Source organism: Trichosurus vulpecula, chromosome 5 (genome assembly GCF_011100635.1).
Source record: "Trichosurus vulpecula isolate mTriVul1 chromosome 5, mTriVul1.pri, whole genome shotgun sequence".
Taxonomy (NCBI): domain Eukaryota; kingdom Metazoa; phylum Chordata; class Mammalia; order Diprotodontia; family Phalangeridae; genus Trichosurus; species Trichosurus vulpecula.
The window spans coordinates 265,697,822-265,725,386 of record NC_050577.1 but is presented as its reverse complement, the minus strand read 5'-3'; the positions used below and the strand labels follow the sequence as shown (position 1 = coordinate 265,725,386).

Below are 27,565 nucleotides of genomic sequence, written 5' to 3'. Positions count from 1 at the left end.
AGTAGACCAACATTATTCAAAAGAAGGATTGAGAATCATTCCAAAAGTTGACACATTCCTTTGTTTTCTTAAGGTGATATTCTTTTCAGTCAGAGGGATGAAAGTAATAATACCACATATAAAGTTTTAAAGTTTATAAATCTCTTTTTTCCTTCCTTCCTTCGTGACTTCCTACCTGTCTTCCTCTTTCCCTCTCTCTTTCCTTCCCTCCTTCCTTCCCTGTCTCTCTCCCCCATTTCCCTCATTCCTTCCTTCCTTCCTTCCCTTCTTCCTTTCTTTCCTCCCTCCCTCCTTCCTTCCTTCCCTGCTTCCTTCCTTCCTTCCCTGATTCTTTCCTTCCTTTCCTCCTTCCTTCCCTCCTTCCTTTCTTCCTTTCTTCCTTCCTTCCTTCCTTTCCTGCTTCCTTCCTTCCTTCCTTCCTTCCTTCCTTCCTTCCTTCCTTCCCTTATTCCCTCCTTCCTTCCCTGATTCCTTCCTTCCTTCCTTCCTTTCTTCCTTCCTTCATTCCTGCCTGCCTGCCTTCTTTCCTTCCTTCCTTCCTTCCTTCCTTCCTTCCTTCCTTCCTTCCTTCCTTCCTTCCTTCTGTGTGAGGTAGTGAGAAAATAATATGTGAAGACTTAGCAGGGAATATATAAGTATAAATATCTAACTATATCTATTCATATGTATACCTAGAAATGTTTAATAATCAAGAAATAGGGAAATAGGGAAGTGGAGAAATTCTGAGGCTGTGAGAGCCTGATTGCTCAGCCTCTGGGAAGGTTTTTTTTTTTTACCCTGAAACTTTTTGTTCTTTCTTCTGGTTCTGGTTTAAAGACTTGCTCATTAAGAATAGGGTCACTGTGACCTGCTTTCCTTTAGTGTGAGAGTACTGTAGAAGAAATGAGAGGGTCTCCCCCTCCCCTTATCTTATTCTCCTTCTTTAGATTTACAGATGTCACCTCAGTTGTAATTATTAACTAAGGGAATGGGAATTGGAATTTCTGTGCCTTGATTTCCCAGTTCTTTGTCTAGTTTTTTTGTGCTCAGATTGTAAGCCCACCTCCCAGCCAATGGTGAGAGGAGTCAGAAGTGTGTGGGAATTCTTTTGCGTTAGGTATAATTCTTGGTGCTTTGCACCTTGTATGGGCCTCCTTTGCTTGATCTGTTCTGGCAGAGGATGCCCTATTCTTGCGAGAATTGAATAAAATTTTATTTCTGTTCCTACCCTGTGATGGCTCCTTTTTAAAAATTACGTTTTTTTTAATTGGCGAGGGTTTTTCACCCCACTTCCTTCTTTCCTTCCTTCCCCTCTGATTTCATCTGTCTAAGAAGTTCCCAATGTAGATCTCCCCCTCCCAATGCAGATTTCCCATTTCTAGTCTTACAGAGTTGCCTGAGAGCAATCAGGGCCCAAGTGACTTTCTCATGGGACGCCTAGCCAGTATGTGTGGGAGGTAGAATTTGGACCCAGGTCTTCCTGACTCTAAGGGCAGTTCTCTATTCACTAGGCCACTCCAAGATGGCATATATTCTGGTTGCCCTGTTCCCCAGTCAGCCCTCCCTTCTGTCACCCCACTCCCCTCTCATCCTCTTTTCCCTTCCTTTTTTGTAGGGCAAGATAAATTTCTACACCCCATTGCCTGTGTATCTTATTTTTTAGTTGCATATAAAAATTTTTTTGTTTTTGAACATCTGATTTTAAAACTTTGAGTTCCAAATTCTCTTCCCTCTTCCCTTCTCACCCACCCTCCCTAAGAAGTTGAGCATTTCAACCTAGGCCACACATGTATTATTATGTATAACCCTTCCACAATACTCATGTTGTGAAAGGCTAACTACATTTTGCTCCTTCCCAATCCATCCCGCTTTATTGAATTTTCTCCCTTGACCCTGTCCCCTTTCCAAAGTGTTTGTTTTTGATTACCTCCACCCCCATCTGCCCTCTCCTCCATCATCCCCCCCTTTTTTTTATCTTCCTCCCTCTTCTTTCCTGTGGGGTAAGATACCCAATTGAGTATGTATGGTATTCCCTTCTCAGGCCAAATCTGATGAGAGCAAGTTTCACTCATTTCCCCCTCACCTGCCCTCTCCCCTCCCCCCACAGAACTGCTTCCTCTTGCCACCTTTATGTGAGATAATCCACCCCATTCTATCTCTCCCTATCTCCCTCTCTCAGTATGTTGCTCTCTCATCCCTTAATTCAAACTTTTGGGAAAATCAATGCTGAAAACTAAATATATTAAATAAATTAAAAAAAAAAAGAAAATGGCAGTCATTCCAGTATCTCTGCCTAGAAAACCTCAAATAAAGTCATGACACAACTGAAGAACTAAAAGAACATGGTATAAACTGAGGGGAGGGAGTGTGTATGCTAAGAAAAGTATCAACAATGCTTTTTAAACTTCCTTTCCACCAGTGACATAAATTCATGGGCCCCTGAACTCTGAGCCTAGGAAGCTCAGTCAGGATGGGACAGAATGAGGTAAGTCTAACTTTCACCACAAGAAGGGGATGTTGTTTAAAAACAACAACCAATCCAAATACTTTAAAACCACCTTAGATGAAATTGTAAAGGCCAAGGGAGGAGAAAGATAACGGGGTTGTGATTTGTACTTTGCCCAGTTCAGAGTTCCGTTAAGCAGTCTCTATCTACCAGGTAAGACTTCATGTACACCTGTATGCTCAGATGTGTTGTGGAGAGTGGATTGGGGGAGAGGAGAGGACAAGGTATGTGTAAATGGCTGTGGTGAGTGATCTTTCTGATTTTTAAAAATCCTCTGAAGGCAAGGCTCTCCAGCTGTACTAAGAATTTTGTTTGTGGTGAAGGAAAACATGAGTACCAGGAGACACTTGCTGGAAGGCCATTAACATTTTTTTCTCTTGCAATTTTGATTGGTGGATTGTTTTTGCTATTCTTTTCCCACTGGCCCTTTCTTCCCCAGCAGTAAGGGTATGGATAAGTCTATTGTGTTTCTTGGACGTCACAAAATATGATTATGGTCTGAAGTCCTTGAGAATTTATAATGTGGGGGTCAGAGAGGAGGAAGGTTGGCTTTATGGGTAAGCCAAGTGAGGCTATCACCTTTGAAATGTGATGACCAATTTCTTCTGCTTAAGGAGATTATCGTCACAACATAACACCTGAAATTTTAATATGTTGAGGATGGAGAGCTATAGTATCACATGAGTTTAAGTTAGAAGGTATTCTAGAGATCATCTAATCCAACCAATTTATTTTGCATTTCAGCAAACGAAGCACAGGGCTTGTGAAATATCTCCTCCATTGTTAACACTACTGGTAAGTTGTAGAGTTGATCTTTGAAATAGGGTTCTTTTGGGACAAAATTCATTGTTCTTTCTCTTTCTGGTCTTGAAATGTATAAACCCCTTTGGGATTGAAGGTGTTAAAAACTTTCTCAACTAATACTTTAGTCTTTATGGGGATTAATTACTATTTAACTGAGAGCAAGATAAGTACCTGCTGGGGGTTAGAAAAATATTTATTTAGAAAGTCTGCCCCAGTCTTGGACCTGAGCAAATAATGACTGTTCAGTTTGTGATGTAATGAAAGGGAGAGAGAGTGAAACTTTGATTGGAGAGATGGGAACTGAGGAATCGAGTAGTGGGGAATTTTAGCATGGCAAAGGAATCTAAAATCATCCCTTTCCTTGTGGATTCTTTATGGCAATTCAGACTAGATGCCAGTCCTGGGGCAAGTTTTGGAAAATGAGAGAAAAAGGACCTTTCAAAATTGTTTCACCAAACTCGGGCTGTCACTTTTAATTTCAATGTCAAATCTTATTTTTGAATCCCACAACCATAGGCAAATCTGAGTGTACTTTCCTCTGGCAGGGATAGTGCTAGTATTGCTGGTGGTATAGACATATCTAATAAGCAAATATTTGAACAAACGGACCCTGAGATTCCTTTTCATTGGTTATGTTTCTGACCTCTGACATTCACATTTAAAGAGGGAGGAGCATAAAGGAGAAGCCCAGGAAAAGAAGAAAATTATTTATTAAAACAGGAATGGAGCCAGTAATACTTCTTTCTCTGAGTCTGGGTAATAGCTTTGTAAGATTTCTGTCTGCTGATATGAAGGTGGATGCCAACAAACAAAACAAAAGGTATCAGTTGCCACAAAACTGACTTTTTCTCACTCAGGCTTTAAATGTATTTTCTAGTGGGTTATTTTGGTAATGATGGCACACATTCACATGTGTTTACAAAGCTTTCTTCTTTGGGAGAGAGCGCTAGGGTTTTTTTTTTTGTATCTATGAGTACCTTGCACATAATAAGCATTGAATATATATTTGCTCAATTGAAATGGATTAGGTAAGTGTCCTGTTATTCCCATTTTACAGGTGAGGAAACTGAGCTTCTGAGAGGTTGTGATTGGTCTAGGGTGACACAGATACTATTCTGGAACTGGTATTATAATCTAGGCATATTGACTCTATGACCAGGTCTCAGACCTCACTCGTGTGACCTTGGGCAAATCACTTAACTTCTCTTTGCCTCAGTTTTCTCCTCTGTGAAAGGAGGATAATAATACCATGTATCTGACAAGGTTGTTGTCAAGATCAAATGAGACAATATTTGTAAAGCACTTAGCACAGTGCCTGGAACACAGTAGGTGTTATTTAAATGGCCAACACTATTATTAATAGGCTTTAGTATTCCATACATTCATATAACACAACTTGTTCAGCCACTCCCCAGTTGATGGGCATCCCTTTGATTTCCAATTCTTTGTCCCCACAAAAAGAGTCGGTATAAATATTTTTGTACATACAGGTCCAAAGCTTTGCCACTTGTGTGATCTCTTTGGGATATAGCCCTAGGGGTGGTTTTGCTTGGGTAAAAGGGCATGCATATTTTTATAGCCCTCTGGGCATCGTTGCAAATTGCTCTCCAAAATGGCTGGATCTGTTCACAACTCCACCAACAATGTATTAATGTTCCAATTTTGCCACATTCTCTCCAGCATTTATCATTTTCCTGTTTTGTCATGTTAGCCAATCTGACAGCAGATATGTGGTACCTCAGAGTTGTTTTGATTTTCATTTCTCTAATCAATAGTGATTTAGAGCGTTTTTTTCACATGCCTATAGAGAGCTTTAATTTCTTCCTCTGAAAACTGCCTGTTCATAACCTTCGACCATTTCTCAATTGGAGAGTGACTTTTATTCCTATTAATTCAACTCAGTTCCCTGTATATTTTAGATATGAGGCCTTTATCAGACATTGGTTGTAACATGGTCTGCCTTCTTTGTGCTTATTCCAGCCTTACCTCTGGGCCCTTAGGAATCTGTGGATTGATCTGCTCCAGGAATTCCTTGTCAGTGAATTGTAGGGACTCCATATGCAAATTGGAACTATTTCTAGGTTCTTTTACTTGTAAAAATGAAGAGTCTCAACAAATCTCAGCCTCTGAGAACATCAGGTGCTTAGAAGGGACTTTGTTTCTGTATGCTCTGGTTTTTAAATGCACATTTTCCAGCATAATAATAACTAATAATAATAGTAACACTTCTATAGTGCTTTGAAGTTTGTAAAGCCCTTTTCAAAACATCATCTCATTTGCTCTTCATAACAAATGTGGGAGGTAGTTGCTAGCTATTATTACTGCAGTTTTACAGTTGAAGAAATCGAGGCAAGCTAGATGACTGGTTTCTGGAAATGGAGCTAAGAAAGATTTCAGAGGGCAGGTTTGGACCCTTGTCTTCCTGGTTGTAAATCTCTAACACTTGGTCCATATCACTGCACTCCATGCAATTCCAGTGAGAGGGATTCAGGCTATCTCTTTATCTGCTGGGGGTAAGTGGGGTTTGGTCGTCATGTAGGATGGGATGTAGATGAACCCCTCCCAGAACACAGAAGAGGGAAGGAGAGGGAGACCAGAAAAGAATAAAACAATATGCATGTGTCTGCTTGAAGTTTGAGATCAGTATAAGTAGGGATGGCATGGCATGAGTGTGGTGTGCAGTGAAACATTCTTGGCATTTCAGTGACAGAAGTTTCTAATGAATGACTGCCAAGCATTTTTATGGTTGGTTGGTTGTTGTCCCATATTCTCGAAGAGGACCAAAATGACATCACTATGTTAAAATCAAGTTAGAATCAAATGTCCAATTAGACCAGTGTGAGCTTGGAATGTTCTACCACAAGTTAGGCACCAATAATCCACATGAACATTGGTGGAGATTTCTTAAATTTGTGCCTCTAGTGGTCATAGAGCTCATAGAGCACAGCACTTTCTCTGATGAGGGCATGCCATGCTGGGCAGCCCTGTGTCTCCAATGTCATGCATCCAATTCAAAAGTTCTCTAAGCATTGAGGAAATGACCCCATCAACATGACACTAGAATCATGGAAACTTCCAGTGGGCAGTGACCTCAGTCATATAGCCCAATGCCTTAAAGTGGCTTCAGAGAGCTGGGTTCAAGTTTCTCTCTGACATATCCTGGCTATGTGACCCTAGGCAAATCACTCAACCTCTGAATGACTTAGTCAAGTCCAGAGTAGGTCCTGCCTTGGTAAAGGTGGCTCTCTTTGCTAGGAGTTCTCTACGAATGAAATCACAGGTCTGGTAGAATAGAAAACTATTAGGGACGAAAAATGCCTTGTGGACGCTTGAAGGGGAGCAGAGCAATTAACATTTTTTTTATTCTTTATTTATAGTGAAAGACCAATTGCTTCCATGTGGCTTTACGTGGCCTGCCTCATTGGCCTGTGTTATTTGTTTCGCTGGTACCGGGAGAGGCAGGTGGTGAGTAACCTTAGAGACAAATATGTCTTTATCACTGGCTGTGACTCTGGATTTGGGAACCTGCTGGCTAAGCAGCTGGACCTTCGAGGCCTGAGAGTGCTAGCGGCCTGTCTGACAGAGAAAGGGGCTGAGCAGCTGAGGTGTGAGACTTCAGACAGGGTAGAGACAGTGATCCTGGATGTGACCAAGACTGAGAGCATCACTGCAGCGGCCCAGTGGGTGAAGGAGCGTGTGGGAAATAAAGGTATGAATGAAAGAGAAACATTATATCATTTTTCTTAAATCCTTTAGCATGAAGAAGGGATATGTGGGGTTTGAAAGTTTAATTTCATTATTTAGGAGAACAGGTATGGCCTTTTGTGTTGTTTACGTTTGCTGAACAGTTTACCTTGGAAAATGAGCAGTGGGGATTTGGGGCTGTTGTTTCCATCTTGGGATTGGGGGATTTAGAGGCATAATCTTTTTTTAAAAAAAGTAATTCATTAATTTGCTTTTAGTTTTCAACATTCACTTCCACAAGAATTTCCCTCCCCATGACCGCATGCAATCTGATATAGGCTCTACTTACATATTCATATTAAACATATTTTCACATTAGTCATGATATAAAGGAGAATTAGAACTAATTTGAGGAACCACAAGAAAGAAGAAACAAAACAAAATAACAAAAGAAAAGGAGACAAAATAGTATGCTTCAATCTGCATTCAGACTCCAAAGTTCTTGTTCTGGATGTGGATAGCATTTTCCATTGTGAGTCTTTTGGAGTTGTTTTAGATTCTTGTATTGCTGAGAAGAGCTGTCTATCAAAGCCAGTCATTGGACAATGTGGCTATTACTGTGTACAACGTTCTCCTTGTTCTGCTCACTTCACTCAGCATTAGTTCATATAAATATTTCCAAGTTTTTCTGAAGTCTGCCTGCTCATCATTTCTTATAGCACAATAGTATTCTATGACATTCGTGTACCACAACTTGTTTAGGTATTCCCCAATTGCTAGACATCCCCTCAATGTCCAATTCTTTGCCATCACAAAAAGTACTAATATAAATATTTTTGTACATGTGGGTCCTTTTCCCATTTTTATGATCTCTTTGGGATACAGACCAAGAAGTGGTGTTTCTGGGTCAGAGAGAATGCACAGTTTTATAGCCCCTTGGGCATAGTTCCAAATTGCTCTCCAGAATGGTTGGATCAGTTCACAGCTCCACCAACAATGCATTAGTGTTCCAATTTTCCCACATCTTCTCCAACATTTATCATTTTCCTGTTTTGTCATGTTAGTCCACCTGACAGATGTGATGTGGTACCTTAGAGTTGTTTGGATTTGTGTTTCTGTAATCAATAGTAATTCAGAGCATTTTTTCATATGATTGTAGACAGCTTTAATTTCTTCCTTTGAAAATTGCCCATTCATATGAATTTTGACCTGTGACCATTTACCAATTGGAGAATGACTTGTATTTTTATAAATTTGACTCAGTTCTCTATATATTCTAGAAATGAGGCCTTTATCAGAGACTCTGGCTGTAAAAATTGTTTCTCACCTTTCTGCTTCCTTTCTAATGTTGGTTGCATTGGCTTTGTTTGTGCAAAAACTTTTCAATTTAATGTAATCAAAATCATCCATTTTGTATTTCATAATATTCTCAAGGCATAATCTTTAAAGCACTAAAAAGCTTGAGCATGATTGTTCAGAAAGTAAGTTTATAAAGTATTTTTTAGATACTGATTTTTATCACAAGGTAAACATGATAATTGTTTAGGAAGCAACTTATTGCCAATTTTCTTCTTATCTCTGCCCAATTTTTTTTATTATGAATAAGCAAAAAAAAAAGTCCATGGAGCCCTACAAACACCCCTCCAAATTCTTTTTTTTACTGTCTGTTGTTGGACGTCTCTTCCGAGAATGCCCTTTAGAACTGTCAAGCTCAATATATTCCAAACAATTAATTATTTGGCCTCCTAAGCCCTTCTCTTCTTTAACAGTATCCTCTTTCCCATCACCCAGGTTGCCCATCTCAGAATCATTCTTTACTCTTTACCCATATTCCATCATTTGCCAGGTCTTGTTAAATCTACCTCATCAATATCTCCCTTCTCCATTTATGTGGTTGGCTCCTCTAGTTCAGGTTCCCAATAGTTCTCTTGGACCATGGTGGTGGACTGTTGATTGGTACCTCTGCTTTCAGTGTCTCCCTCTCTCTGATTTGTCTTCCACATGGCTACCAAAATAATCTTCCTGACTTCTCTCTTGCTCCAGAATCTCCATTGACTCATTGCCTCTGGGATAAGATAAAAACTCCTCAGCTTGCCACGTAAAGCCCTTTTCAAAGTGACTGCGGACTACCTTTCCATTCTTTATTGTATGACTTTCTTTCATGTAGCCTGTATCGCAAAGAAACTGATCTATTTGTTGTTTTCCTGAACTTGGCATTCTATCACCTGCCTTTGTACCTATGAACAGGCTGTCTGTCCTTCACGGCTAGAATGCATTAATGCCTTGTAGCATCATTTAAAGCTTAGCTTGGATGCCCCTCACACGGGTAACCTTTCATGATCCTTCTGGATGTGGGCATTTTCCATTTCTGCTCAAATTAGCCTACATTTTTTTACATGTGGAATGCAAGTTTCTTGGGATTAGGGTTTTTTATTTTTGTTATTGTATCCATAGTAGTTCGCACAAAGCAGACATTTATGAATTGCTTATTGAGTTTTATGTAGTTGTAACTAGGGTGTACCAACTGTCTGCTGCTGTGTAATGGGGTGGAAAAATGTGGTGGCAAAAGCATGGGATTTGATGTGGAAGGAAAAGGATCCAAATACTAACCTTGGTACTTATCTGTGCAGCCTTAGGCTTTGTGATCCCAATGTATGATCACCTTTGCTTGCTTGTGATCAGTCCAGACTCAGCTACTTACACTCCCCAGACTTCTGGCAGTTAGGTGGCACAGTAGATGGAGCATTGGACCTAGCAGGCTTGGAGTGAGGAAGACTAGAGTTCAAATCTAGCCTCAGATGTTTACTAACAATATGACCCTTGGTAACTCACTTAACCTGTGTCTGTCTCAGTTTCCTCAACTGTAAATGTGAATAATGATAGCAACTACCTTGCAAGGTTGTTAGGGGAATCAAAATATTTGTTAGAAAAAAAGTTCTTAGCCCAGTGCTTTCCAAAGCAGGCTTGAATCCTTTAGCAAGCTATAAATACTTATTCCCTTGCCTTCCTGTTGGGATCATAACTTTGTTGCTATTTAGTCATTTTTCAGTTATGTCAGAGTCTTCATGACCCCATTTGGGGTTTTCTTGGCAGAGACACTGGAGTGGTTTCCATTTCCTTCTCTAGGCCATTACAGATGATGAAACTGAGGGAAACAGGATTAAATGACTTGTCCAGGGTCACACAGGTAGTAAGTGTCTGAGGCCAGATATGAACTCAGGAAGAAGAATTTTTCTGACTCTGGGCCTGGTGCCGCCTAGGCACTCCCCATAATAGCTGGGGGCAAAGGTATGGAATGAGTGTGTACAACTCAGGCAAGTTCATTGTCTCACTGGCCTTTCCATAGACACTTGAAAAATTTAAGCCTTAGAACTTTTCTAGGTGTGGAATTTTCTTTTTTACATCTGAAAAGACTTCCTTTTTAACATTGAAATGTCTATTTTGGCCCCTAAATATCTTTTATTTTGCGACATCTCAACAAGACAGACTTACGTCATGTTGCACAAAATTGTTTAATCGAGTCCTTAGCCCCCTTATCACATTGTAGTTTACTCCCAGCAATCTCTCGGCTTTAACTCACTCTCCCCAACCTCCACCTTCAGTCCTGCACACATATTGCTGAATGAAGATGGAGAAAATCACACAACCACAATGACTGGGTCTACTGCAAATTTATGTCACATAACCTCAATGGGGACTTCATTGCTGCTTGGCAATCCTATTTCTCCTTTATCAATTCACTTTCCCATCCTCCACAGCAGCTCTTACAAACCATTTCATCCCACCTCAAATCTCCCATGGCTCCCACTTATCCCAATTTTAGCTGAGAACCTTGCCTCATATTTTATAGAAAAAAAATTCAAGCCATTCCTTGGGAACTTCCTCTTTCCCCCTCTTACTCATTTTCTATCACTCAGGTGCCTTTGTCCACTCTCTTCTCCTTCACCCCTGTCTCGCATGATGAAATGGCCTGACTCTTAATCAAGGGTAACCCCTCTTCTTGTGTAAGTGATCTCATTCCATCCTATCTCTTCCAACAAATTGCCTCCTCTGTTATCCCTACTCTTTCATTTATTTTCAATTTCTTGCTGCTTATTGGCTCATTCCCTACTGCCTACAAATATGGCCGTGTCTTCTCCCTTCTGAAAAAAAGTCCACTTGATCCTTGCATCCCCATTATTTATTGTCCTGTACCTCTTCTGCTCTTTGGAGCTACACTTCTTTAAAAGGCTGTGTACAATAGGTGCCTCCATTGTCTCTTTTCCTACTTTTCTCTTATTCCTTTACAATCTGGCTTCCCACACTGAAATTCCACTCTCCAGTTACTAATGATCTCCTAATTGCCAAATCCAAAGACCTTTTCTCAATCTTCATTCTCCTTGACCTTTCTGTAGTCTTTGACACTGTTGATCACTTTCTTCCCCTTGATACTCTCTTCCCTCTGGGTTTCTCAGTAACACCACTCTGTCCCAGTTCTTCTTACATCTATTTGGCTACTCTTTTTCTGTTTCCTTTACTGGATCCTCCTCCAAGTCACATCCTGTGGCCATTCCTGTCCCTCCGGGTTCTGTTCTGGGGCCTCTTCTCTTTTCCCTCTATGGTACTTCAAATGGTGATCTCATTAGCTTTTGTGGATTTATTTGTCATTGCTCTCTATCTATGCTAATGATTCTCAGATCTACCAATCTTGCCTGAACTTCTCTGCTGTCTCCTAATTTTGTGTCTCCAACTGCCTTTCAGACTTCTCAAACTGGATGTCTAGTAGAGATCTTATGTTTCCCCTAAAATCTCTCCCCATCCCCACCTTTCCTACTACTAGGGAAGAGTTGTTGTATTCATTGTGTGTATCATTTTCCTGGTAGTGTTTTCTACTCTCTTCTGCAGTTTGTGGTTTTCCATGCTTCTCTGTATTTTACATAGTGGTCTTTTCTTACAGCACAGTAATATTCTGTTACATTCACATATCACAGTATATTTATCCATTCCCTAACCAATGGCCATCTAATTGGTTTCCAGTTCTTTGCTACCACAAAAGGTGCTGCTATAGCTTGGTGCTTATGAAAACTTTTTTTTGTGGTCATTGACCTCCTTGGAGTATATGCCTGGCAATGGAATCATTTTATTTATTTGCACAATTCCAAATTGCCTCCCAGCGTAGTTGTCTATTCACAGTTCTGCCAACAATGCATTAATGTGCCCATCTCTTTAACAATTTATTTTTCCATTTCAAAAACAACTAAATTTTAAAAATGTTTACATCATCCACATTTCTTTACCTGCCCGCTTAACCACTTGCTTCTAGAGAACCATTCTTTATTAAAAAGAATAAAAAATGAAAGAAAACAATTTAGCACAACTAACCAACATGCCAAAAGTCTGACATTATATGTAGTATTCACATCCATATTCCCCTACCTGTGCAAAGGAAACACAGGTGTCTTTTCACAACTCTTCTTTGGGGCCAAACTTGGTCAATATAATTGTGTACCATTCAGTTTCCACTGTTTGGTTGTTATTCATTCCATCAATATTGTTATAGTCCTGTATATTGTTTTCTTGGTTTTACTTACTTCATTTTGTGTCAGCATTTCCCATGCTTCTCAGTAGTGATCATATTCACTATTTTTTATAGTGCAGTAAACCTTTGTTTTTCTAAATATATTCTTGACCTGGTCTCCAAATCTAGAGAAGAGGGAATTTTTGTACTGGATGGTATGCTAGATTCCTTATTAAATTAATGAATAGATTGATTAGGCTATGATCTGTGATTTCATTTGTGTGGAGAAGTCACTTGTATAGAAACTGCCAATGCCAGGGTCAAGGGGGAAAATCGAATAAAGGGGGATAGGATAGGAAGGAGCAAAATATAGTTAGTGTTTCACAATATGAGTGTTGTGGAAAGGTTTTACGTAATGATACGCATGTGGCTTATGCTGAATTGCTTGCCTTCTCAGGGAGGGTGATGGGGAAGGAACAGGGGAGAGAATTTGTAAATCAAAGTTTAAAAGTAGATGTTCAAAACCAAAGTTTTTGCATGCAACTAGGAAATAAGATATACAGGCAATGGGGCATAGAAATTTATCTTGCCCTACAAGAAAGTATGGGAAAATGGGATGGGGTGGAGTGGGGTGACAGAAGGGAGGGCTGATTGAAGAACGGGGCAACCAGAATACATGCCATCTTGGATTGGGGGGGAGGGTAGAAATGGGGAGATAATTTGTAATTCAAACTCTTGTGAAAATCAATGCTGAAAATTAAAAATATTAAATAAATATATATTACAAAAATAAAAATAAAAAGGAGAAAAAAAAAGAAACTGCCAATGGAAATAGGCTACTCACTTGTAACTTATAGTCTTTTAGAGTTGCTTAGAACTGAGACGTTGAGTAACTTATTCAATCAATAAATCAATCAACCTTATGACGTCCCTAGTATGTGCTAGCCACTATGTTAAGTGCTGTGGATCCAAAAAGAGGCAAAATACAGTCTCTGCCCTCAAGAAGCTAATAATCTAACGATTATAGGGATAATGTTCATGATCATACAGCTAACATATATAAGAGGCAAAGCCCAAACTGAGACCTTCCTGACTGCATGGGTCTCTCTACTATACTTTATTGCCTCTCATTAAATTGATTAGGGTTGGAATATATTAGAGTCTATAACTGAGGTTAGTTTAGGTGTGCTCTAACATCCATTTCTAATGGTACATTTTAAGACACTTTTGATCTTGATTTATATCTTGGTAGGACTCTGGGGCCTCGTCAATAATGCAGGAGTTGTCTTTCCAGATGTTTGTACTGAGTTGATGACCAAAGAGAACCTTATGAAGACAATGAATATAAACCTGTTTGGAGTAATTGAGGTGACAATGAGCATGCTGCAAATGGTGAAGCAAGCCAGGGGGAGGATTGTCAATGTCTCTAGCATCATGGGGAGAGTTGCTTTCTTTTCAGCATCCTACTGCTGTTCCAAGTACGGAGTGGAAGCTTTTTCAGATTGTTTGCGGTAACTATCATTATACTTTATCCATCCAAACATGTGTCCATCCATCTATCCATTCATCCATCCATCCATCCATCCATCCATCCATCCATCCTGGGGAGAGGGAATGGAATCAGGGAGACGATTTCAATTCTCCAAGTAAATGAGTCCCTGAACTAGGACAGCTGCCACTTGAGTGAAGTGAAAGCTATAGATTTGAAAGATCTTGTCAAGGTAGAATTGATAAGACTTGGCACCTGATTGGATATGAGGAGATAGTGAGAGTGAGGAGTTGAGGATGTCTTCAGGATAGGGATCTGGGGTGACTAGAAGGATTGTGGTGCCCTCAACAGAAATAGAGAGATTACAAAGAGAAGATTTAGGAAGAATGATAATGAATTTTGTTTTGGATATATTGAGTTTGAGAGACATATAGGATGTCCCATCCCTCTGGAGAAGTCCAGTGTGTTCAGTTGATGACATGGGCCTGGAGTTCAGTCAAATCAACAAGCATTTATTCATCAGCTATTATGTGCCAGGAAGAGAAATTAGGAGTGGATATATAGATGTGACTGTCAACTGCAAAGACAATATGGTTGAACCTACATTACTAGAGAGAGAATGCAGAGAGGGAAGATGACCTACAACAGAAATCTGGAGAACATCAATACAAAGGGGGTGAGATGTGTATGGTGATGCAGGGAAGGAGAATGAGAAGTGGCCACAATGAGGTCTCAAATCAGGAGAGAGCAGTGTTGTAAAAGCCCAGGGAAGAGCAAATGTCTAGAAGGAAGTGCTGGTAATAGTACCCAATACCAGAGATATGTCAAGTAGAATAAAGACTGAAAAAAAGGACATTGGATTTGTCAATTAAGAAAGTTTTGGGAAGAACAGTTTCAATCGAGTGATGAGGCTGGAGAAGCGATGTCAAGGATTTAGGAAGTGAATAAGTGGTGAGAAAGTGGAGGTAATGAGTGTAGATGGATTTTTCTATAAGTTTCATTTTAAAAGGGAGCAGGGATACAGGACAATAACTTTAGGGCATAGTAAGATCAAATGAAATTAAAGGATGCTTGCTCCATGGAAGAAGGGCTATGGCAAATGTGAACAGCATACTAAAAAGAATAGAGAGACATCATTTGGCAACAAAGGTCTGTATCGTCAAAGCTGTGGCTTTCCCAGTAGCAAGTATGGCTTTGAACGTTGGACTCTAAGGAAAACAGAGTGCCGCAGAATTGATATGTTCAAATTTTGTTCTGGAAAAGACTTGAAAGTCCCTTGGACAGTACGGAGATGAAATCAGTCAATAAGTAAAGAAATTAATTCAGATATTCACCAGAGGGTCAAATACTGAAGCTGAAGCTTAAATACTTTGGCCATATAATGAGAAGCTAGGACTCATTGGAAAAGATGCTGATTTGGGGAAAGATTGAAGGCAAAAGGAGAAGGGGATGGCAGAGGATGAGATGGATAGATAGTACCATGGAAACAATGAACACGAGCTTGGACAGACTGCAAGAGAAGGTGGGGGATAGAAGGGCCTGGCATGCTATGATCCAGGGGTCATGAAGAGTCGAACACTACTGCACAACCCAACAACAATAAGGTCAAATGCAATGATTTTTAAGGATGAGGAAGACAGATTGCATTGCATTTTTGTAGGCAAAAGGGAAGGAGCCATTGGATAAGGAGAAATTGAAAATTAAGGAAAAAGAGGGAATGATCAAAAAGGCATAATCCTAGTAGAGATGGGATGAAGGGTAGAAGTAGAGGAGTAATCGTTAGGAAGAGAAGGTCTACATCTTCCCCTAAGAATGAGGATTCCAAGCGTATTTGTATTTGCCCTTGGGGGTTGTGGTCAGATTGAAGGATTGTATACCTTAAATGGATACATATATGGTCATGTTTCTGCCATCAAGTATTCCACCAACAGGGCTCTCTATCTCTTGGCTCTGGGTATTTTCTCTGGCTGTCCCCCATGCTTGGGATGGTCTCTCCTTATCTCTGTCTCTTTGCTGCCCAGGAGTAAATTCCAGCAAGAATCCTACCTTCTACAGGATCAGGATGCCTTTCCAGATTCCTCTTAATTCTAGTGCCTTCCCCCTGTTGATTACTTCCTGTATACAGCTTGTACACAGTTGTTTGCATGTTGTCTGCCCCTCTAAAGTGTGAGTTTCTTGAAGGCAGGGACTCTCTTTTGGCTCTTCTTGTATCCTAGCACAGTGCCTGGATCATTGTTGTTGTTTTAGTCATTTGGTTGTGTCTAACTGTACTCATGGAGAAATCCACGGGGTTTTGTTGGCAAAGATACTAGAGGGGTTTGCCATTTTTTTCTGCCAACTTTGAAATGAGTTACTGAGGCCAATAGGGGTTAAATGACTTGTCCAGGGTCACACAGTTAGCAAGCTTTTGAGGTAGGATTAGAACTCAGATCTTCCTGAGTCCAGGCCTGGTGCTTTATCCACTGCACCACCTAGTTTTCCACCTAGAACATAATAGCCATTTAATAAATGCTCAGTTAGTAGACTGACATTATTCAAGAGAGGGACTGAGAATCATTCCAAAAGTTGACACATTCCTTTGTTTCCTTAAGGTGATATTCTTTTAAGTCAGAGGGATGAAAATAATAATAGTACATATAGATTTTTAAAGTTTATAAATCTCTTTTTTCCTTCGTGACTTCCTCCGTCTTCCCCTTTCTCTCTCTCTTTCTTTCCCTCCTTCCTTCTCTCTCTTTCTTCCCCAGTTCACTCCTTCCTTCCTTCCTTCTTTCCTTCCTTCCCTCCCTCCCTCCTTCCTTCCCTGATTCTTTCCTTCCTTCCCTGCTTTGTTCCTTCCTTCCTTGCTTCCTTCCTTCCTTCCTTCCTTGCTTCTGTGTGAGGTAGTGAGAAAATAAGATGGGAAGACTTATTAGGGAGTATATTTGTATGAATATATAACTATATCTATTCATATCTATACTTAGAAATGTTTAATAATCAAGAAATAGGGAAATAGGGAAGTGGAAAAATTCTGAGGCTGTGAGAGCCTGATTGCTCAGCCTCTGGGAAGGTTTCTTTTCTTTTTTTTTTTTTTTTGGTTTTTTGCAGGGCAATTGGGGTTAAGTGACTTGCCCAAGGTCACACAGCTACTACATGTGTCAAGTGTCTGAGGCCAGATTTGAACTCAGGTCCTCTTGACTCCAGGGCTGGTGCTCTACTGACTGCACCACCTAGCTGCCCCTCTTTTTTTTACCCTGAAACTTTTTGTTCTTCCGGTTCTGGTTTAAAATTTGCTCAGTAAGAATAGGGTCACTATGACCTGCTTTCCTTTACTGTGAGAGTACTGTAGAAGAATGGAGAGGGTCTCCCCCTCCCCTTATCTTATTCTCCTTCTTTAGATTTATAGACGTCACCTCAGTTGTAATTATTACCTAAGGGAATGGGAATTGGAATTTCTGTGCCTTGATTTCCCAGTTCTTTGTCTAGTTTTTTTTGTGGTCAGAATGTAAGCTCACCTCCCAGCCAATGGTGAGAGGAATCAGAAGTGGGTGGGAATTCTCTTGCGTTAGGTGTAATTCTTGGTGCTTTGCTGGGGCCCCATTCATTTAATTAAAGGGGCTATCCCTTGACTCACTCTTAAAGAGGCCTATTCACTGAATGGGTGTTGCTTCACTCAAAGTGAGAACTTGAAAAGACCTTAGCTTAAAAGGGCCAAAGTTTCCCATTGCATCCTGGGCCATTTCCAGGTATCCTGATCTATGTCTGGCCACTGAACCCAGATGGCTCTGGAGCAGAAAGTGAGGCTAGTGACCTTCCTCCCTCAAATCAAAGTCAATTGCAATGTCATCATTTCCCTGACATAATGGTCCTCTTCAAGAACAAAGGACAAACCATAACCTGTGAGGCGCTTAATAAATGCTCGGTCAATAGACTGACATTTAAATTTTCCAAACATTATTCAGAAGTGAGTACTCATGGGAGTATTATTAGCCTCTTTTTGCAGATGCGGAAGCAAGTTTTCAAAGAAGTTAAAAGACTTTACCAGGGGCCACTTAACTAGCTGCTAAGTCTCAGAGCAGGGACTTGACCAAAGTTGTCATAGTTAATCTACAGCCTGCAGGGATCTGTTTCTGCTTGAGTTTGACATAGCTGGACTAGATAACTTCTCATATCCCCTCCAGCTCTACAGCAGTGATTTCATGAGAGATTTCACAAGTTCTTGAATAATTTGTATTTTCTTTCTATGAGCATTAAATTTGAGGGGGTGTTTAAAGTATTGTGTTAACTTGGGTGGATCTGTTTCAGGCTTGACGTTCGGCCATTTGGGGTGAAAGTCTGCATGGTTGAGCCTGGCTGTTTCAAAACGAACATAATCAGTCCTCAGAAGGTCCAAGAGTGTTTAGAAAATTCTTGGAATAAAGGCCCAGTGGAAGTCAAAGAAAGCTATGGACAAGAATTCTTTGAGAAATGTAAGTTTCTCCCTTTTGATTGAGATGGTGTGTTATGTGAGGGGGAAAATAAAAGGATGAATTTTGGCATTTATAAGAATGTCTTTGAGTGGTGTTTTTCATTGGGAAATATATGCTTGTTTAGACTTTAGGATTATATGAATAGTGATATCTTGAATAACAGATCCTCTGGGAACAAGTCTTTCAATACTACTACTCATAACTCTTACTTAGTAATAAATAAATAAATATTCTTTTTACAGCTTGTCCAAATTTTATTTCCCACTTTCTCTCTTTTACCCTTATTCCACACTACCCTTCCCTTTTTATCTTTTTTTCCTTTTTTCTTTTATTATTATTATTTTTTATTTAATATATTTAGTTTTAAGCATTGATTTTCAGAAGAGTTTGAATTGCAAATTTTCTCCCCATTTCTACCCTCCCCCAACTCCAAGATGGCATATATTCTGGTTGCCCTGTTCCCTAGTCAGCCCTCCCTTCTGTCACCCCACTCCCCTCCAATCCCCTTTTCCCTTTCTTTCTTGTAGAGCAAGATAAATTTCTATACCCCATTGCCTAGATATCTTATCTTCTAGTTGCATGCCAATAACTTTTTTTTTGTTTTTGAACATCTGTTTTTAAAACTTTGAGTTCCAAATTCTCTCCCCTCTTCCCTTCCCACCCACCTTCCCTAAGAAGTCAAGCAGTTCAACATAGGCCACATGTGTATCATTATGTATAACCCTTCCACAATACTCATGTTGTGAAAGACTCACTATATTTTGCTCCTTCCTAACCTATCCCTCTTTATTGAATTTTCTCCCTTTACCCTGTCCCCTTTCAAAAGTGTTTGTTTTTGATTACGTGCACCCCCATCTTCCCTCTGTTCTATCATCCCCCCTTTTTTATCTTCTTCCTCCTTTTTTCCTGTGGGGTAAGTTACCCAATTGAGTATGTATGGTATTCCCTCCTCAGGTGAAATCTGATGAGAGCAAAACTCACTCAGTCCCCCTCACCTGACTTCTCTTCCCTTCCTACAGAACTGCTTTTTTCTTGCCACTTTTATGTGAGATAATTTAACCCATTCTATCGCTCCCTATCTCCTTCTCTCACTATATTCCTCTCTCATCCCTTAATTTGATTTTATTTCTTTTAGATATCTTCCCTTCAAACCTCACCCTGTCCCCTTTCTCTCTCTCTCTATATATATACACATACATATATACTTACATATACACTCACATATACATATATATGTAAGTATATGTATATAAGTATATAAGTATAAACATATATATATATGTATATGAATATTCCCTTCAACTACCCTAATACGGAGGTCTCATGAATCATACACATCATCTTTCCATGTAGGAATGTAAACAAAACAGTTCAACGTTAGTAAGTCCCTTGCAGTTTCTTTTTCTTGATTACCTTTTCATGCTTCTCTTGATTCTTGTGTTTGAAAGTCAAATTTTCTATTCAACTCTAGTCTTTTCACTGAGAAAGCTTGAAAGTCCTGTATTTTATTGAAAGTCTACATTGTGCCTTGGAGCATGATACTCCGTTTTGCTGGGTAGGTGATTCTTGGTTTTAATCCTAGCTCCATTGACCTCCGGAATATCGTATTTTGAGCCCTTCAATCTCTTAATGTAAAAGCTGCTAGATCTTGGGTTATTCTGACTGTGTTTCCACGATACTCAAATTGTTTCTTTCTGGCTGCTTGCAGTATTTTCTCCTTGATCTGGGAGCTCTGGAATTTAGCGACAATATTCCTTGGAGAATTCTTTTTGGGATCTATTTGAGGAGGTGATCGGTGGATTCTTTCCATTTCTATTTTGCCCTGTGGCTCTAGAATATCAGGGCAGTTCTCCTTGATGATTTCTTGAAGGATGATATCTAGGCTCTTTTTTTGATCATGGCTTTCAGGTAGTCCAATAATTTTTAAATTATCTCTCCTGGATCTATTTTCCAGGTCAGTGGTTTTTCCAATGAGATATTTTACACTGTCTTCCATTTTTTTCATTGCTTTGATTCTGTTTGATAATATCTTGATTTCTCATCAAGTCACTAGCTTCCATTTGCTCCAATCTCATTTTTAAGGTAGTATTTTCTTCAGTGGTCTTTTGGACCTCCTTTTCTATTTGGCTAAATCTGCCTTTCAAGGCATTCTTCTCTTCCTTGGCTTTTTTGGAGCTTTTTTGCCATTTGAGTTAGTCTATTTTTTAAGGTGTTGTTTTCTTCAGTGTATTTTTCAGTATTTTTTTGGGTCTCCTTTAGCAAGTCATTGACTTGTTTTTCATGGTTTTCTCACATCCTTCTCATTTCTCTTCCCAATTTTTCCTCTACTTCTCTAACTTGCTTTTCCAAATCCTTTTTGAGCTCTTCGATGGCCTGAGACCAGTTCATGTTTTTCTTGGAGGCTTTTGTTGTAGGCTCTATGACTTTGTTGACTTCTTCTGGCTGTATGTTGTGGTCTTCTTTGTCACCAAAGAAAGAATCCAAAGTGTGAGACTGAATCTGGGTGCGTTTTCGCTGCCTGGCCATATTCCCAAACAACTCACTTGACCCTTGAGTTTTTCAGCGGGGTATGACTGCTTGTAGACTAAAGAGTTCTATGTTCCACGTTTGGGGGGGGAGGTGCCAGCTCTGCCGCACCAGCACTCCTCCTTCCCCAGAACCCCCAACCTGGACTGGGCTTAGATCTTCAGCAGCTGTACATTCCTGCTCTGATCCGCCACTTAATTCGTCCCACCAGGTGGGCCTGGGGCCGGAAGCAACTGCAGCTGTACTTCTGTAGCTGGCCCACCTCCACTGCCCCCAGTTGCGGTAGCTGAACTGGGAACTCCTTACACTCCTGCAGCTTTTCCCACAAACCTTCTCTGTTGTCCTTGGTGTCTGTGGTTTGAGAAGTCTGGTAACTGCTGCAGCTCACTGATTCAGGGTGCTAGGGCATGCTCCACCTGGCTCCTGGTCTGGTTGGTCCACGCTGCTCATGCTGGGCTCTGCTCTTCTCTGCTCCACTCCCAGCTCTGTGGGGGATAGACCTTACCCAGAGACCATCCAGGCTGTCCTGGGCTGGAGCCCTGTTTCCCTCTGTTCTTTTGTGGGTTCTGCAGTTTTAAAATTAGTTCAGAGCCATTTTTATAGGTTTTTGGAGGGACTCTGTGGGGAGCTCACGCTAGTCCCTGCTTTTCAGCCGCCATCTTGGCTCTGCCCCCCCTTTTTATGTTTTAAAAAGAGAATGTTATTATTTTTTCACAATTACATGTAAAAACAGTTTTAATATTCTAATATCATTTCTAATATCATTGAGCTCATTAATTCTTATAGCGTTTTCATCCTAAGTCCTTCAGAATTGTCTTGTGTCGTTGTATTGCTGAGAATAGCTAAATCATTCACAGTTGGTCCTTGTATAATATTGTTGTTCCTATGTTATAATGATCTCCTGGCTCTTCTCACTTCACTTTGTGTCAATTCATATATGTCTTCTCAGGTTTTTCTGAAACCATCTAATACAACTTTAAAGGCTTTAGGATCATGGTTTTAGAGTTCATCTAGGCTGACGCCCTCATTTTAGAAGTGAGAAACCTGAGGTCCAATGAGTATGTTTCCACATACTCTCACAGGCAGTTGAGAAACAGATGAGGGACTCGAATCCAGCTCCACAGAACAGCATCCCAACATACTTTCCCTTGATCTACTTCAAACCTTTGTTGACGTCATGGTTTGCAAAGACTACATACATTCTCATTTGATCTTCTCGACGATGTCAGTACTAGGGTATTACTGTCCCTTTTATATACATGGAGGAATGGATGGTCACTGGGTGAGGTTGATGGAGCATGGAGCTGGGAGCGCAGGGGAGCGGAGCCCAGTGTGGGCCACGCCTGGACCAACCAGACCTGGAGCCAGGCAGAACAGGCCCTAGCGCCCTGAATCAGTGAGCTGTGGCATTTACCAGACTTTTCAACCCACAAACACCAAAGACAAGAGAGAAGGTTAGTGGGAAAAGCTGTGGGGGACAGAGTGGAAGGAGCTCGAGGTTCGGCCACTGCCCCAGGGCTGTGGAGGTGGTGCAGCTACAGAACTACAGCTACAGTTGCTTCCAGCCCCAGGCCCACCTGGAGGGAGGAATTAAGTGCTGGATCAGAGGAGGTGTGCAGAGCCTGCTTGAGATCTGAGTCAAATTCCCAGCATAGACTTATAGCATTTAAAGTTGGGTGGGTCCCATTTAGGCCAACTCTTTCATTTTACAGATGAGGCAATTGAGACCCCCAAGAAGTTAAGTGACTTGTCCAGGGCCACACAGGCAGCAGTGATGAGACTTGAAGCCAGGTTCCTTGATCAAAGATCTAATGTTCTGGGGCTGAGCAAAGATGGCAGCTGGAAAGCAGGGACTTGTGTGAGCTCTCCACCATGTCCCTCCAAAAACCTATAAAAATGGCTCTGAACAAATTCTAGAACTGCAGAACCCACAAAATAGCAGAGGGAAACAGGGATCCAGCCCAGTACAACCTGGATGGTCACTGGATGAGGTCTATCGCACATGGAGCAGAGGAGAGTGGAGCCCAGTGTGGGAAGCGGCAGGACCAACCAGACCAGGAGCCAGGTGGAACAGACCCTAGCGCCCTGAATCAGTGAGCTGTGGCATTTACTAGATTTCTCAACCCACAAACACCAAAGAAAAGACAGAAGGTTAGTGGGAAAATCTGCGGGGGACAGAGTGCAAGGAGTTTGTGGTTTGGCCAGCACCCTGGGAGAAGCGGGGGTGGTGCAGCTAGAGAACTACAACTGCAGTTGCTTCTGGCCCCAGGCCCACCTTGAGGGAGGAATTAAGTGGCAGATCAGAGCAGGAATGCAGAGCCTGCTTAAGATTTGAGTCAGGTCCAGTTTGGCAGTTCTTGCGGAAGGAGAAGTGCTTGTGTGGCAGAGCTGGCTGTATAGAAATAGCTCTGAAATCAACGGCACATCCCCTCAAGCTTGGACCAAAGTACTCTTTACTGCTGAAAAACTCAAGGGTCAAGTAAGCTGGCTGGGAACATGGCCAGGCAGAAAAAGCGCACTCAGATTCAGTCTCAGACTTTGGAATCTTTCTTTGGTGACAAAGGAGACCTAAACATACAGCCAGAAGAAGTCAACAAAGTCAAACAGCCTACATCAAAAACCTCCAAGAAAAACATGAACTGGTCTCAGGCCATGGAAGAGCTCAAAAAGGATTTGGAAAAGCAAGTTAGAGGAAAAATTGGTAAGAGAAATGAGAATGATGCGAGAAAACCATGAAAAACAAGTCAATGAATTGCTAATGGAGACCCCCAAAAATACTGAAAAAAATATCGAAGAAAACCACACCTTAAAAAATAGACTAACTCAAATGGCAAAAGAGCTCCAAAAAGCCAATGAGGAGAAGAATGCCTTGAAAGGCAGAATTAGCCAAATGGAAAAGGAGGTGCAAAAGACCACTGAAGAAAATACTACCTTAAAAATGAGATTGGAGCAAGTGGAAGCTAGTGACTTTATGAGAAATCAAGATATTATCAAACAGAACCAAAGGAATGAAAAAATGGAAGACAATGTGAAATATCTCATTGGAAAAATCACTGACCTGGAAAATAGATCCAGGAGAGATAATTTAAAAATTATTGGACTACGTGAAAGCCGTGATCAAAAAAAGAGCCTAGATATCATCTTTCAAGAAATTATCAAGGAGAACTGCCCTGATATTCTAGAGCCAGAGGGTAAAATAGAAATTAAAAGAATCCACAGATTGCCTCCTCAAAAAGATCCCCCCCAAAAAACTCCTAGGAACATTGTCACTAAATTCAAGAGCTCCCAGATCAAGGAGAAAATATTGCAAGCAGCCAGAAAGAAACAATTTGAGTATTGTGGAAAAATAATCAGGATAATACCCGATCTAGAAGCTTCCACCTCAAGGGACCAAAGAGCTTGGAATACGATATTCCGGAGGTCAATGGAGCTAGGATTAAAACCAAGAATCACCTACCCAGCAAAACTGAGTATCATGCTCCAAGGCAAAATATGGATTTTCAACAAAATGGAGGACTTTCAAGCTTTCTCAGTGAAAAGACCAGAGTTGAATAGAAAATTTGACTTTTAAACACAGCAATCAAGAGAAGCATGAAAAGGTAAACAAGAAAGATAAGTCATAAGGGACTTGCTAAAGTTGCACTGTTTTGTTTATATTCCTACATGGAAAGATGATGTGTATGATTCATGAGACCTCAGTATCATAGTAGCTGAAAGGAATATGCATGTATATGTATATATTTATATATGTATATATGTGTATGTATATATATATACACATATGTGTGTGTCTATGTTTGCATACGTGTATATATATATGTATATGTATAGACAGAGGACACAGGTTAAGTTGAATGTGAAGGGATGATATCTAAAAAAAAATCAAATTAAGGGATAAGAGAGGAATATATTGAGAGAGGGAAAAAGGGAGAGATAGAATGGGGTAAATTATCTCACATAAAAATGTCAAGAAAAAGCAGTTCTGTAGGAAGGGGAGAAGGGGTAGGTGAGGAAGAATGAGTAAATCTTGCTCTCGTTGGATTTGACCTGAGGAGGGAATACAATGCACACTCAATTGGGTATCTTACACCACAGGAAAGAAGGAGGAAGAAGATAAAAAAGGGGGGACGATAGAGGGGAGGGCAGACAGGGGGAGGAGGTAATCAAAAACAAACACTTTCAAAAAGGAACAGGGTCAAGGGAGAAAATTCAATAAAGGGGGATAGGTTAGAAAGGAGCAAAACATAGTAAATCTTTCACAACGTGAGTATTGTGGATGGATTTTACATAATGATATGCATGTGGCCTATGTTGAATTGCTTACCTTCTTAAGGAGGGTGGGTGGGGAGAGAAGAGGGGAGGGAATTTGGAACTCAAAGTTTTAAAAACAGACATTCAAAAACAACAAAAAAAAGTTTTTGCATGGAACTAGGAAATAAGATATGCAGGCAATGGGGCGTAGATGTTTATCTTGCCCTACAAGAGAAGAAGGGAAAGGGGGATGGGAGGGGAGTGGGGTGACAGAAGGTAGGGCTGACTGGGGAACGGGGCAACCAGAATATACGCCATCTTGGAGTGGGCGGGAGGGTAGAAATGGAGAGGAAATTTGTAATTCAAACTCTTGTGAAAATCAATGCTGAAAACTAAATATATTAAATAAGTAAAATAAAATAAAAAGAAGATCTAATGTTCTTCCCATTGCATCATACCACCTCTCCTAACTTCCTTTTGTGCTATTCTCCAACGTACCAGGGATTTGGTATGATTTGGTACATTTCCCACTCTACAAGTTTTCAGTTCAGTTCATTAGAGTTTTTGTTTTGTTTATTTTTTCCCTCTGGTAACATATGTCTGATTTGAAAGTCAATAAGGAAGTGTTAATTTTGTTAGGATACTTAGGGTATTGTTATTTATAATTGAAAGTTAGGTTATACAGTAGAAAGAATTCTGGACTTAGAGTTTGCAAGACTTGAGTTTACATTGTCTCTCAGACTCCTACTAGCTATGTGGCTATGGCAGGTCACCTTAGCCTACCAATGTCATTTTCCTCCTCTATAAAATGGGAATAATGATACCATGTACCTTACAGGGTTGTTTGAGAATTAAACAAGATATGTGCAAAATACATTGTCCACCTTAGAATGCATTGTATAAATGCTAGATATTATTACTATAACTGGAAGGTATCTTATTGATCATTGTTTTTACTTATAAAGGCAAAGTTGTCCATGTTTCAAGGTTTGAGTTTCAGTCATTTTGAAGAAGTGGAATCAGTTTTTTTTTGAATGCTGAAAGAATGGTGTAATTTTCCATAGATTTGTCCACAGACACAAATCGTCTGGATTTGTATGAGCCTTCCATTGCTTCCATTTGGATTTCTGTAAACTCGTGCCATTGGATTTTAGACTGAAAAAGTGAGGCACAAAAAAGCTAACCACTTTTTCCTTTGTGCTTACAGTTCTCATCGTTAACAAAAACTCACTGCAAAAGTGTAGTACGAATTTGCACCTGGTAACTGACTGTATGGAACATGCTCTGACATCGCGTTACCCTCGCTATCGCTATTCAGCTGGCTGGGATGCTCGATTCTTCTTTATTCCCTTGTCCTATTTGCCCACAGTACTGTCAGATTATGTATTGTCTGCAAATAATCCAAAACCTGCACATGCTGTCTAAAGATGGATTGGAAAGCTGACTTGTGAAGAAGGAACTGAACGCTATGGAATTTGATGATGGTGTTTGTATAGGTTTTTAAAAGAAATTTACTCTTTGTAAGATTTGGTTCCCATCCTAATCCTTTGTGAAGGAGCCGGTAAATGCCTCATTTATCTGGAATCACTAGGGAATAAGGCATTCCACATGAGTCAATTTTCCAGAAAACGAAGACTTTCCCTTTTATTCACCAAAACCACAAAAATGATTTAAAAGTAAAAATCTTCTCAAAATGTAGGGTCCATTTATCTGCTTTAGTGAACACATTATACTGAGTCAGGCAGATCCACATTCAAATCCAGTCCCATTCACTATCCTAGTTCAAATCCAGTTTCATTCTCTTACTAGTGAACCCAAGGAAAATTACAACCTTTGTCTGTCTACCTTGGTTTTCCTATCTGTAAAAGGGGAATATTAATAACACCTACTTCCAAGGACTTTTGTGAAGATCAAATGAGAGAATGTTTTTAAAGTACTTCGCAAACCTTAAAAGTGCTTTATAAATGCTCTTATGAAAATAATCATCATTATCGTCTTTTGTTGAACATGATCCTTTTCTTAATGACTGATTATAATGTAAGACAAATGGAAAATTTTAGTTACCAGCTAATAAAGTTGTTAAATCAGTAACCCTGATTTTATAGATAATTCTGAGTCAATTCTTCGCCAGGATTAGGGCCAAAGCCTGTATTTTGCCTCTTCTGTAGAATAAAATGCATGGGTTTCTGAGAGATTCTTTTTCTTTACTTACAGTTTTGAATCTATGTTCTGTTGTTTGAGGTTGCTAGAAACCTTACTAAATGGATTAATGGGGTGTTTGGTTAGAAAACCTACTTAATGCTGAAATGGTTGTTCATTGTTAAACATAATGACCAATACTGTGAAATATTGGGAGCAAATAAACTTTCTTGTTGATTTTA

At 40.1% G+C, this 27,565-nt stretch overlaps 1 protein-coding gene across 2 annotated transcripts; it reads left to right on the top strand.

The window, feature by feature from the left end:
* The first annotated feature begins 2,569 nt into the window (after nucleotides 1-2,569).
* Nucleotides 2,570-27,565, top strand: LOC118851597 (17-beta-hydroxysteroid dehydrogenase type 6-like). 2 transcript variants are annotated; one of them, XM_036761099.1, is made up of 6 exons: nucleotides 2,570-2,638; nucleotides 3,230-3,280; nucleotides 6,667-6,998; nucleotides 13,723-13,981; nucleotides 18,244-18,407; nucleotides 26,392-27,565. In XM_036761099.1, the coding sequence occupies exons 3-6, from the start codon at nucleotides 6,686-6,688 to the stop codon at nucleotides 26,607-26,609; spliced, it is 954 nt and encodes a 317-aa protein (XP_036616994.1). In that variant the 5' UTR covers nucleotides 2,570-2,638; nucleotides 3,230-3,280; nucleotides 6,667-6,685; the 3' UTR covers nucleotides 26,610-27,565. The 2 variants fall into 2 exon arrangements, with proteins under 2 accessions (XP_036616994.1, XP_036616993.1); XM_036761098.1 differs by having other exon boundaries at nucleotides 2,620-2,709.